The sequence below is a fragment of the Saccopteryx bilineata genome, chromosome 5, assembly GCF_036850765.1.
Source record: "Saccopteryx bilineata isolate mSacBil1 chromosome 5, mSacBil1_pri_phased_curated, whole genome shotgun sequence".
Lineage (NCBI taxonomy): Eukaryota > Metazoa > Chordata > Mammalia > Chiroptera > Emballonuridae > Saccopteryx > Saccopteryx bilineata.
The window spans coordinates 6,779,749-6,792,603 of NC_089494.1; the positions used below are offsets into that span (position 1 = coordinate 6,779,749).

General features: G+C 53.5%; 1 protein-coding gene across 1 annotated transcript in view; it reads right to left on the reverse strand.

Annotated features, from left to right (window-relative positions):
* Positions 1-12,855, reverse strand: part of DIS3L2 (DIS3 like 3'-5' exoribonuclease 2) — a 334,423-nt gene that overhangs the window by 26,717 nt on the left and 294,851 nt on the right. Inside the window, exon 14 of the mRNA XM_066233727.1 lies at positions 7,415-7,494. Within this exon, the coding sequence (XP_066089824.1) occupies positions 7,415-7,494 (80 nt within the window). The remainder of the gene's footprint in view (positions 1-7,414; positions 7,495-12,855) is intronic.

The following is a 12,855-nucleotide window of genomic DNA, read 5'->3' on the forward strand; positions in this document are numbered from 1 at the left end:
GGGTACGTTCATTCTACCACTTCTTTGAACTAGATGCATACTTTTCTCTATGCATGTCATAATTCAAAAATACGTTTCACAGAAGTGAGTTTCCTGTAAAAGTCTATTTTCCGGTGTGGGCACCATGCGGGAAAAGCGCGGGGGTGGGTTGCTAAGTCACAGCACACACCGAGTTGGGCCTGCACCGGTTTCTGTCCAGCGCAAGCTCCCCACTGTGGCCGGCTCCACGTTTTCTCCCTCTGACCCGTTCTAGTCTCAGAAACTTAGCCAGCCAGCAGGAGCCGCGGAGCGAGCGATCACCACGGTGATCACCAGGGACGGACGGCTCAGCACGCTGGCCCAGCGGCGGCCGGAGTCCTCTGTGGAGGCAGTCCAGCGTTCCCAAACACGGCTTCAGGCTCCGTCCCTCCCCCATCCCTGTCCGGGCAGCAGGGAAAGGGTGCTGACGCACACAGCCGATTAAGAGCTTCTCCCTGCCCTGGCTGCTCTGCATCTGTGGGAGACTGGGTTACTGTAACCCCAAGGTAATGTAAGCAACACAGGAGGCGGCCACGCTGACCCGGGCCTGGCCGCCCTCCCTGCGGGGACCCACGGGCAGCGGTTCAGCATGACTCCGTGGAGCGGCTCCAGGCCCCTCCGCCGGCTGTCACGTGGTGGAGGCAGCAGCATCCCAGGGAGAAGTGTGCTGGCTCTACCTCTGGTTCCGAGCCTGGCCTTGGGCAGGGCCCTCCCAGGGAACCAGCTGCCCTCTCTCTAAGATGGGAGTGTTCACGTCCCCTCCCCTTCCTGCAGGGAAAGCTGAGGTCAAGTGAACACTGCATTTTGTCACCCGATATCACTACTGCCGCTGCATGGAGGTGCTGGGAGGGAGCCCCCCACCTGTCTGCATAGTGGGGAAGGTGGCGAAGCATGTCCTTGATACCAGCAACTTGAGCACAGCGATGCCTGAAGGTAAAGGCCGTGATGTAGAACAGTGAGCTCACACCTGCACGGTAAGGGGCCAACCCCAACACGCACAGCACAGCTCCAGGCTTGCTCCCATGAGGTCACTTCCAGACTGCTTCCAATTTTCCCCAAAGCCCCTTCTCTCCCTGATTTCCAGCTCCCTTCCTCCTAACCACGGGCTTCGGAGGAACAAGCAAGGCATTCTTCATTCCAACCTGGCGGTGTCCCTGGGAGGTCTGGAGGCTCTCAGGTAACGTCACCGCTTAGCCTGAGGAGCCAGCATCAGGTCCTAGGTGCAGACACCGAGGGCCATTCCCAAAGTCCCGGGCAGCGCTGGTGTGGGTCTGAAGTTGTCAGCGCTGCTGGGACCTGTCCTCTCTGCGAATTTAGGTGAAGAAAGAGAAAGAATCGAGCAGAAGGGGGAGTGAACCAAGAGCAGGCTCTGCCCAGGAGCCCTGCTCCCTCCTCCCGCTTGGCGCTCCTGCCACGGGGGCATGAACTGCCCGATGGCCAGCTGCGCCCCTGTGACTGCCACCGCACCTGCGCAGAGGCCACATTCCGTGGGCCGCTCCTGCTCAGTGACCGAGAGCTCCAGGGGTCCTGCAAGATGTGGGACTCCTCCAACAGGAGCCTTCCTCCTCCCGCTCTGACCCCCCCTGGGGTCAGAGCTGTGCCGAGGCCCAAGGGTCCCCTCAGGACACCCGCACATCGAATCCTGCCCTGGGACCCGCTTCCCGGGAGACCTGACCTGACACAAGAGGTGTCGGAGCAAACCCGAGGAAACAAGACAGAGAGAGGGGGTCTGGGGACCGGCTCACTGTCCCCTGGCAGGCAAAGGGGACACTCTCCTGAGTGGTGTGTGGGCACGGAGCCCTTGGCACAAAGCAGTGGCCCTCCTCAAAGGATCACCAGTGGCGTCCTGGAACACGCCTTGATCACCTTGGGACTAGTGAAGCATCTGAAAGCCCGGGGGGCCCGGGCCATGCAGCTGGCTGGTCACTGCGAGGTGTCCCGACGTTGGTACACCTCGGGGTACCAACGGTGTAGTCTGGGGGCCCTCCACAAGCGGTTAACAGCTGAGTGGAAGAGCCAGAGGACCTCTCTGGCAGCTTACAGAAAGGCAGCCCACACTTCCCTGGTCAGGCCAGCGAGGCCCTGCCCAGAAGGCAGGCAGAGGCCCCCCCCCACTGCCTCTGCGGGGGCCGGGCTCCCCACTAGGGTTAAATGCTGGGGTCACCCAGCTGGGGGGTGTTGGCCGGATGAGGAGGGAAGTAATTCTCCACCAAGAGTGAGAATTAGTTGCTAATTGAGAGGTTTGCTCAAGGAGACTGGGAAAGAAGAGCAGATGAACAGGATTCACTGATCTGGAGTAATTTCTTGAGATGTGGAATTCAGCACCCTGGCGAAGACCCGAGGGGGTGGGCGAGCCGGCTGCTGGGTGGTCCTCAGGGTCCCAGAGAGAGGGAGGGCCAAGGCTGAGCGACGTGGGAAGGCAGGAAGCACCCGGGCCGAGGAAGGGGCCAGGCTGGGATGATGTATTGCTGGGTCCAGATGGCCCAGCAGAGAGAGCCCTGTGTTCTGCAGGAGCACCTGCAGGACAGCCCTTCCCCAGGGTCACCAGAAACGGCCTGTGAGATGCCAGCGTCACTGAGGAGTTTGGTCGGGGAGGACTGCGAGCCACAGAGGTGGGCTCATTACACCCACAGGGACGATGGAGCCCGAGACATGAGAGGCCAGAGGGTCCCTCTGAACTGTCAGTGACGGCTACTGCAGGGTTCTCTGGACAGCAAACATTCAGGGGCCAGCACATGTCAGGAGGGGTCACCATGGAGCAATGGGGGGCAATGACAATCACCCCAGATCGGGGGGGGGCAGGGAGGGAAGTGTGTGGGACCCGAGGGAACCGCCTGGCACTCCTCTGCCCCGCTGTTCACAGGTGTACGTGTCAACCTTGCCGAGAAGGATACGACAAGGGCTCAGAAACCTCGCAGTGAAGGTCTGGGTCATACCACCAGCTGAGCGGCAAGACCTGCTGAGGCGCTAGCTGAGGGGAGGACCCGCCGAACCCTAAGTGCCCTGCGACAGTGGAGGTGGCAGTCCGTCCCATTCACTGCTTTCCAAGCTCCTTGTTGGGAAGAGACCCAGGGTGACTGAGCACAAGGGTCTTGAGGCAGGAGTGCTCCCGTGGGACACGAGACTCCTCCAACCAGCAGCTCCACTGGCTCGAGGACGCGCGCTGGCCTGTGACAGTCAGCTCTGTCCCCTTGGTCCGCCCTGCCGTGCGGAGTGTCTGCAGACCAAGGGGGTGCTGAGCAGGCTGGTCCCCTGAGGCTGGCCAGGGTGCTGGGCAGCCTCCAGGTCCAGAAAGGATGACACGATCAGGGCAGAGGAAAGAATCCAGGGGTGTGTGCAGGGCCCAGAGCCTCGCCTCAGCCGCCTGCTGCCAGGACGGGCAGCAGCCCAAGCTGCAAGGTGCCCATAAGCTGGGGCCAGGGGAGGACAGGAGGACCAGTGGCCCTCTCCTCGGGAAGGCTGCAGGACGCTGTCCCTCAGTGTGGGTGCATGAAGCGAGAAGGGGCACTCAGCTGAGAAAAGTCAATCCCAAAGGACCTCTCTCTGGGACACTCCTAGATGTTGGCCATCAGCTTTGATGACATAGGTTTTAAGGGGCCAAAATGAGTCATCTAGCAAGGCAGGAAAAAACAAAATATTTAGTTTCATTGATTTAGCACACTGACCTAGCCCAAGAGTGAGGTGGAGGTGGGGGAGCCGGCTGCATGTCAGGGAGTCTCCGGACCAGGGTGAGGCCAGCTGCCCATGGGAGGCAGAGAGGCAGCCCACCGCTAGAGCCTGGGTCTGCCAGCCTGGCGCATGGCCACCCCGGCAGGTACAAGGGCGGGCAGCGCCCTGACGCCTCCGAAACCCTCTCCAGTTTACATGGCCGCTTCCCACGCTGCCTCGTTCCATTCTCCCCCAACCCCGAGATGTCGCGTCACCTCCGTGTCCCTCATGGACAGGCTGCATCACAGTGCAGACGATGACCTGCCCAGAGAGTGACTGGCCAAACTCGGATTCACGGTGACAATCCGAGAGCTTGTTCTACAGACCAGGCGGTCTCTCTACCCAGGGGTCTGCAGGGACGAGACATCCCAGCGTCTCCAGACAGAGAGCTCGGGGGCAGGACAGCATGGAAGAGGCTGGAATCAGAAGCCCCGGGCTGTAGGTTGTGCAGAGAAAGGCAGGGCTGAGACGGTGCGGCGTGGGCCCTGGTACCTACCGGAGTGGGGGTAAAAGCTCTGCTCTCGACTGCGGTGTGACCTCGGGCAGGCTAACCTCTCTGACTCTCAGTCTTAATTTGCTGTTATTTTCTAATCTGTCAAACCGCGACAGGAAGATCTGTCTGGAGTGGTTCTGGAACTAGAAGTAACCTGGGTAAGCCTGTGGCCCAGTGCAGGTGCGTACGGGTAGTCAGGACGTGGGAGCTCCTGACCCTCTCTCCTCCGTGGACCAGAAACCTGAGAGACATGAGCGGAGCGCAGCCTTACAAGCAAACGCAGCTCCGGCCAGTCTGCCTGGCGTGGTGACTGCTCTTCACGGTCATTACTGTGCTTCTCTCCCAGGCAAACAACGGCAGGCAGCTGATGTGAGTAACTACGAGGACTACTGTATTCTGAGTTAGACCAAATTTTTCCAGCTTCTTCTTCTGCATGTTACTTCTTTAGAATCCATAAACCATCCAAGAAGACAGTTGGTTGTCCCTGATGTCATGAGTAATTTAATCCCCAGCACAATCCTTCCATGAACGAAAAGACAAAGGTTGGGAAGAGACCTGACTCCCCAATAGTTAGGTTCTCTCTCTAAAAGGATTAAAGCGCCCCCCAACCCCTTCATCAAGCAGTATTTGCCAGGTCCTGGGCTCGTCACTGGGGGCACTGAAATGAACAAAACAAGTAGTGGTTTCAACAATTAATTATTACCAAACTGATATTGAGATATCAGGCTAACTTTTTCATCTGTAGAACCTCATCTCTCTGCTGCTGCCTTCATGTAATTGGGTTGCTTGGGACCAGGGCAAATACCCTCATTTCCTAAATACCACTATTACACCAAAACTGGGATCCCAGCACTCCTGGGGAAGTGACCCTAAGAGTGAACAGAGGGACACGGGCAGAGCCTGGGGAGAGAGAAAGTCACGGTCGAGCTCACAGGTTCTCCGTGCTTCACTTCCCAATGCCCGCGGGGGACAGGAGTCTGTCTCCAGACAGGTGCCCGCGCGGGTGCCAGCCTCCCCCGAATCAGCACTCTGCGCTTAAGCTGCACCCCGAGCGCAGCGCTGCCGCCCTGCCGGCTCTGGGAAGCAGGATGGACACGTGGGGTGACTTCCTTTCCGGGAAGAACGGGCCATCACCACTTCCTCTGGGCATTCTACACGCTAGGCAGCGATGGCTTCTTTAACATGTCATCCCACCCAGTCCCCATGCCAGTCATGCCAGGTGGATGTCATCAGGCCCTCTAACCAGGTGAAGACACCTGAGGCTTTGAGAAGTTAGGGAATTTGTGTATGGATTGAGAACAAACCCCAACGTTGCCTCTAAGACAAGCAAGACAGAGCCATAGAGAGGAGTCACTGAGGCACAGATCACATACTTTCCTACACAAACGTTTTCTTTCACTGGTCTTTGGAGGCCAATGCATCTCAATATCTGTGACCCCTAAATCCTCCTCTTGCGTTGCTTGCTCTAATACATGTGTAATATAACGAGGCCCAAGACACAGCGCGAGGCTACGTTCTCCTCTCGGCTCCAAAGACAACCTGAGTTGTTGGCGCTGGACCACATGACCTTAAAGGAAGGTGGGCTGGTGCCCTTCTCCCATTGAACAGAAACCCTGCCAACCTTTGTCTCAGGCAGTGAAGAGTCGGGTCAGGAATGGGGTCGTCAACACCCCTGGGCCCAACGATCTGTTTCTGCTGCCACCATCTCCATGCCCGGGCACCACCTGCTGCCACCCAGCAAGCAGCAGGGAGCACAGGGTGGCACTGACTGACAAGCAGGGGCATACAGGGTGCTCAGCAGCTTAGGGCTGATGTCTCTCCTATCTAAGCAGTGCTCACCCTTGCTGCCCACAGACTCGCTCAACTGTCCCTGCCTGTCCCTGGCCTCCAGAGAAGCCAGCCCTACTTCTCTGTTGAACTAAGCAGGACAAGAAGCTGAGATGGCAGTTCTGACCCCATGGCCTGTGCTGCCTGGGAAGCGCCACCCAAGGGGAGGGCTGGCGCGTTCAAGGGGGCATGGCCAGCCTGTCCTAAACGACTGATCTGGTGGGAACGGGGGGTCCACAGCAGCTTCCCGTGGCGTCCTCCGAGAGATGAATTACAAAGGCTATCCTGCCTTGAAAGTGACCCGCGTGAGGAGTTGGTCAGCAAGGCCCCAGAAGCCATCTCAGCCCTAACTAAGCAAGAGCTTCCGGGGGTCACGAGTTCCTCCTCTGGAATGTGAGGCACGTGCTGCTGGATTCCTTCCGCTGGGTAAGATCAAACAGCTTGGATCTTTACATACTCAGAACAGGGCGTGTTGTCTTCAAGGCCATATTGGGGCTGTTCTCGACACTGACTAGGGTTTCCAAAGGTAGCAGCTCGGAACAGCAGTTGTCTTTTATCTACTCACTTCCCAGAGTGAACATGATCATGTTGGCTTTGCCTCCCACAAAGGCAACAAAAACGAAACAAAACGCGAGAGCCGCCCAGCGCACCTCTGCTGACGGGAGACTCAGGCTGCCACGAGGACCGAGCAGGACGACTGCAATGGCCCCGGACTCGCCAGCACCCCGCAGCGGTCCTCAGGGGTGGCTGCCGCCATCAGAGATCATCGTCACGGTCACTGTCGTCACCCGGGCACACGCCCTCTGCCTCACTCCCCACTGCTTTCACTGTCTAGGGACAGAAACGCACAGCCAAGGGTGCAGCCTGCCAGGAGGGAAGGCGGCTGCGGGCCTATGCCGGGGGCCGGCTTTCTAACAAGGCCACCGGGTCCAGTCTCCGGCGGTGCTCAGAACCCCTCCCCGCCAGCTACGGAGTTTCCAGTGAAACCTCGACTCGTCAGTGCAGTCAGACAGAACTGCAGTGAAGTCTGAGCTCACGCAGTGAACCAGCACGGCAGGCGTGGCCAGAGGCCCGGGGGCAGGTCCGCGGGACACAGGGGCCTGGGAAGGAAGGTCTGCCCCGGGACAGACACCGAAAACACCACAACCGCCCTTACACAAGCACGCACTTCAAGTTCTCCACTTAGGGGCAAAAGAGACAGACATCAGAGGAGAAACATTCTTCCGCCGTCTGTTCCCTGGTACCGCTGCAGAAAGTGCAACTGTCAACCGGACAGGCCCTTGGTAGGGGAGGCCCAGGGTAAGGAAGCCCACAGGCGCGACCCCTGTGGGCTGCAGTGAGGGGACACCCTCCCACTGAGTGGCTTACTTGTTGCTGTCGCGGTACTCGTAGACGTGACATCCTTGAGGCAACCCAGTCTCGTGGTCCAGAGTGAAAGCCAGCTTCAGCTAAATAAAGAGAGAAGGGAAAAACGGGTAAGTTTTAGGCAGCACTCCCCGTTCATCCTGACAGCTGGAATGAAAATAAATAAATAAAGTAAGAGAACAAGCAAACCATGCTCCCTGCAGCTGGGGTGCTGGAGAGCCAGGCCTGCCAGCTCTGGGGAGAGCCCATGCCCCACGAGGGCACTGTGGGCAACAAGGACTGTCACCAGGACTCTAGTCATTCACTTAGCACACAACCCCTTATCTGTAAGCACCTACTCTGTGACACTGAGCTAGCTGATGGGGAAAGACCAGGGACTAGTAGCAGAAAGGCCTCCTTCACAGATCTCACCATCTAGGACAGGGATGGACATGAATCACATAGACACACACACACACACACACACACACACACACGTAAACTTTAAATCAGAGTAGGTCCTTTGAAGCAGGAAAACGCCCCCATGTTCCTACAGAAGTAAACAACTGGACCCAGACTAGGAATGAGGAAAGGACAGGGTCACCGGGAACGTGGGGAGGGAGACTGGGAGGGCAGAAGGCTCTCCTTGTTGGCACAGTGGGCAGGGATGCTGGGGAGGAAGGCTGGGACAGGAAGCGCAGGGCCTTCTTGTCTACAGTAGAATTTCTGGCCTTTACCTTCTGAGCAAAGGAAGGCCTTGGGCATGTTTTTTTTTTTTTTTTTTTTTTTTTAAATTTTTTTTTTTTACTTATTTACTTTTTTAGATTTTTTTATTTATCTATTCATTTTTATTAGAGAGAGAGGGGAGAGAGAGAGAGGGAGAGATAGAGAGAGAACAGGGGGAGGAGCAGGAAGCATCAACTCCCATATGTGCCTTGACCAGGCAAGCCCAGGGTTTTGAACCGGCGACCTCAGCATTCCAGGTCGACACTTTATCCACTGCGCCACCACAGGTCAGGCCTAGGGCATGTTTTAAAGGAGGGGTGGCTGACATGATCAGAGTGATGCTTTGGCTACCACGTAGAGACCAGCCTGCAGGGGAGAGCAGAACGAACCCCCCCACCCCCGCAGGTGGGCGGGACTGGGGGCGGGGAGCAGAGGGCTGCAGGAAAGACGGACAGGGGTGAACACAGGAGATCTGACCCTGAAGTGAGCGGTTAGAAGTAGCACTGACAGGACACACTGATGAATTTGACGCTGGGGAGTGGTAAGGATGGAAATGAAGAAATCAGGGACGGTTCAACTATTGATTAGAACAACCAGCCCATGGCTGTTCCATTGCTGGGTAGGAAGACTGAGCTTGTATATGGATAGGGAGTCAAAGGCTTGGTTTTGGATATGTAAACACAGAGGTGTCATCAGCTCTCTCTAGTTGGGAAAGATCAGGAACAAGAACTCGAGTAACGAAATCTCAGTTTCTTTCCGGATTCCAGAAGGGGGCAGGGGGTGGAGTGCTCAGGTGTGTGTAGAACTCCACCTGTATCTCTGGGAAACCGGGGCTCGGGGAGCTTCTGTGTGTCCCACGAGAGCCCAGTTGGCTACGGCAGCTTGAACATTTCCAAGTGCAGAGCCAATGACCAGATTTACCAATTCACTGGGGTTTTAAATCACTAGGGAAATTTTCACTAAAATTAACTGCACATTAGGAGGATGCATTATTATAACTTGTTTCTAACTGCAAGGCTATTAACAATAGCTAATGATCTGCATCATTAGATGCTGGCCGATGTTCCTCTTCCTTAGAGGGAAGCAAGCTCGTGGGAATGGCTTGTCCTCTTACTGACCCAGATGAAAATACAAAAACAGAAACAAGCCCTTTACCATCATGAAGCCAGGAACTTCAGGTCGAAGGTGTGGTTTCCCTACAGGGCACTGCTTGGTTCTCCCCAGCCCTTCTCCAGTAAAACAGAAAATAATTATTTATAAAAATCTATTAAACATAACCCTTTTCTCTTCACCTCCCCCTTTGCAGCTGAGGTCAGGCCTATATTCATCAAGTCTGTTTCAAAGGACTGTTTTGCTGCCTGACCAGGCAGTGGTGCAGTGGATAGAGCATCGGACTGGGATGCGGAGGACCCAGGTTCAAGACCCCGAGGTCGCCAGCTTGAGCGCGGGCTCATCTGGTTTGAGCAAAAGCTCACCAGCTTGGACCCAAGGTCGCTGGCTTGAGCAAGGGGTTACTCGTTCTGCTGAAGGCCCGCGGTCAAGGAAAATATGAGAAAGAAATCAATGAACTAAGGTGTCTCAACGAAAAACTGATGATTGATGCTTCTCATCTCTCTCTGTTCCTGTCTGTCTGTCCCTATCTATCCCTCTTTCTAACTCTCTCTGTGTCTCTGTAAAAAAAAAAAAAAAAAGACTGTATTGCTGAGAAATTTCCATATCCTTTGACTCAGTGATTCAAGTTAATAAACTTATGGCTTAGAAAAAGTATTATATATATAGGAGGAAAAGCTTTTTTTTTTTTGCCAAACTGTTCACCTCCATATTATTTGCTGGAAATTCTCTAAAAGACCAGTAATAGCAGAATGGTTAAATAAACTACACCAGAGTCACATGCAGAGTAGTATGTAGTCATTACACTACTTATGAAGATGTTTTCTTTTTCTATTGATATATATATATATATATTTTTTTTTTTTTTTGAGAGACAGAGAGACAGGAAGGGAGAGAGATGGGAAGTATCAACTCATAGTTGCAGCACTTTAGTTATTCATTGATTGCTTCTCATACGTGCCTTGACTGGGGGGGCTCCAGCTGAGCCAGTGACCCTTTGTTCAAGCCAGCGAACTTGGGCTTCAAGCTAGTGACCTCTGGGCTCAAGCCAGAGACCATGGAGTCATGTCTGTGATCTCATATTCAAGCCAGCAACCCTGCACTTAAGCTGGTGATGTTGGGGGTTTCAAAGCTGGTTCCTCAGCATCCCAGGTTGACACTCTATCCACTGAGCCACCACCTGGTCAGGCTTGAATTTATTGATATTTATGAAGACTTTTTATTAACCTGGGAAAATATCTGGATACATAAAAAATAAAACCACCCAGGATGCATACTTGATTATATACAAGAAAATTATACAGATGACAACAAAGACTGCACAGAAGAAAGACTGGAAGGAACAATACAAAATGGCAATGGCAACTGCTTCTCTTTCTTTGTATTCTCCAAATTCTTCATGATAAGCACGGTGAGATAAACTACAGTCCTGTGCCATGAAAGAGTTATGGTGAAAGAATCAATTGGAGTCTGAAAGACCAGTGTAACAGGCTTTAATGACAAGAAACCCACCGGGCTGTCTCGTAAGGAGGAGCAGCCCCGGTTCTCTAACAGGTAGGGTTAAATAGGGGATTTGAGGGTGGGGGCTGGTAGTCATTAAGGAAAAATGTATCTTTCAGCCATTTATGTGAGATTAACTGTAAATAAGCTAGGGGACCTTCCACACCTGGGTTAGTCACCCAGATGCCTGGGGAAGGTGATCTGGAACATCTAGTTTGTCAATGTCCCTTTGTCCACTTAAGGGAGGAGAGGGTCATGGCCACTACCTGCAACCCTATCATATAGGAAGCTTAATTTCAGGGAGATTCTCAAGGTCAAGAAACCATGTATATACTAATTCAACAACAAGACAGGTGAGCAGAGGTGGTAACAGGGATGGGGAGAGGGACAGCAGACAAAAGGGAACTCGTATTTACTGAATGAAGAACTTACATTTACTGAATGTCTACCAGTAAAGACTTCCCTTTATCCTGACCACAACCATTTGAATTAGGTATTACTACTTCCTTTTTATAGGTAAGGAACTTGAGGCTGAGGAAGGAGAAGTAATTTGTCCAAACCACAATTAGAATGAGAACTTCAACCAAAACCCGCATTCTTTCCACCTCACCGGTACTGAAGGACCTGGTGATGGGCCGGTTATAAAGTGAGTGCGAGGGAGGCATCAGAGATAACGTTTCAAGCTCTTCCCCTTGGGCAGCGGGGTAGATGGTGTGGCCACTCGCTGCCATGAGAAGCAGCGGGTTTAGGAAGAGAGTTTGAGTTTAGTTTGGGAGTATTGATTTTTTAAAAAATTTATTTATTGACTGATTTTTAGAGAGAGAGAGAGAGAGAGGGAAACAAACATCGATTTGTTGTTCCACCCATCCATGCATCCATGGGTTGATTCCTGCCTGTGCCCTGACCAGGGATCGAACCTGTAACCCTGGTATATCGGGACGACGCTCTAACCAACTGAGCTATTCGGCCAGGGCTGGGAGTGCCGATTTTAAGGTGTCATCTTAGTGGGAATGACCAGCAGGCAGCTGTATAAATAATTCTGAAGTTTATAAGCTAGACCAGGGGTCCCCAAACTGCGGCTCGTGGGCCGCATGCGGCCCCCTGAAGCCATTTATCCGGCCCCCACCGCACTTCCAGAAGAAGCACCTCTTTCATTGGTGGTCAGTGAGAGGAGCATAGTTCCCACTGAAATACTGGTCAGTTTGTTGATTTAAATTTACTTGTTCTTTATTTTAAATATTGTATTTGTTCCCGTTTTGTTTTTTTACTTTAAAATAAGATATGTGCAGTGTGCAAAGGGATTTGTTCATAGTTTTTTTTTTTATAGTCTGGCCCTCCAACGGTCTGAGGGACAGTGAACTGGCCCCCTGTATAAAAAGTTTGGGGACCCCTGAGCTAGACTGTAATCTGGAGCTACAAACTTGGGAACCTTTGGATGGAGGTAAATGGTAACTGAAGCCATTAGAGTGGGTGAGATCGTCCTAAGAGAGAATGTAAAGTCAAAATTGGGTCTTGGCAGAGGCAGATTAAGGTCAGTGGAGGCCCCGGGCGCAGAAGAAAATATTGGGCCCCTTACATTAGAAAAAAGTGGACAGTTGGGGTTTTGTGGGGCCCTTCAGAAGTCAGGGCCCAGGGTGTGCGCCTGGTGTGCCTGCCGTTAAATCCGCCTCTGGGTCTTGGGTAGAATTCTAAGAGACAGCTGTAGTTAAGAGCTAGACGATGGGGACCGAGAAGCCATGGGTTTTCAGTTATGAGGTTACCGGAGACAAGGGGAAACACACCTTAAGGAGGGAGCAGTCGGCAGCATTAAATCCTTCTAAGGGGTCAAATAAGAGAACAAGCACCCAAAGCAAAGAATCCTCTGGAATTAGAGACAAAAACTCTCAGGAGAGTGGCGGGAGCGGAGATCTGGTTGTGATGGGTTCCAAAATGAGTGGAAGGTAAGCAAAGGGGGGTCGTGAGTGTATGCAATTCTTTAGCAAATTCGACGGTGAGGACCAGAGTGGAAAGGGATAGGATCGCAGGACGTGGGGTTGAAGCAGAGGGTTTATAAGATGCCCAAGACTTGTTTAAATGCCGATGTGGATGAGGCACTATGGAGAGGGGAGTCAAAACTATAGGAGCCGTAG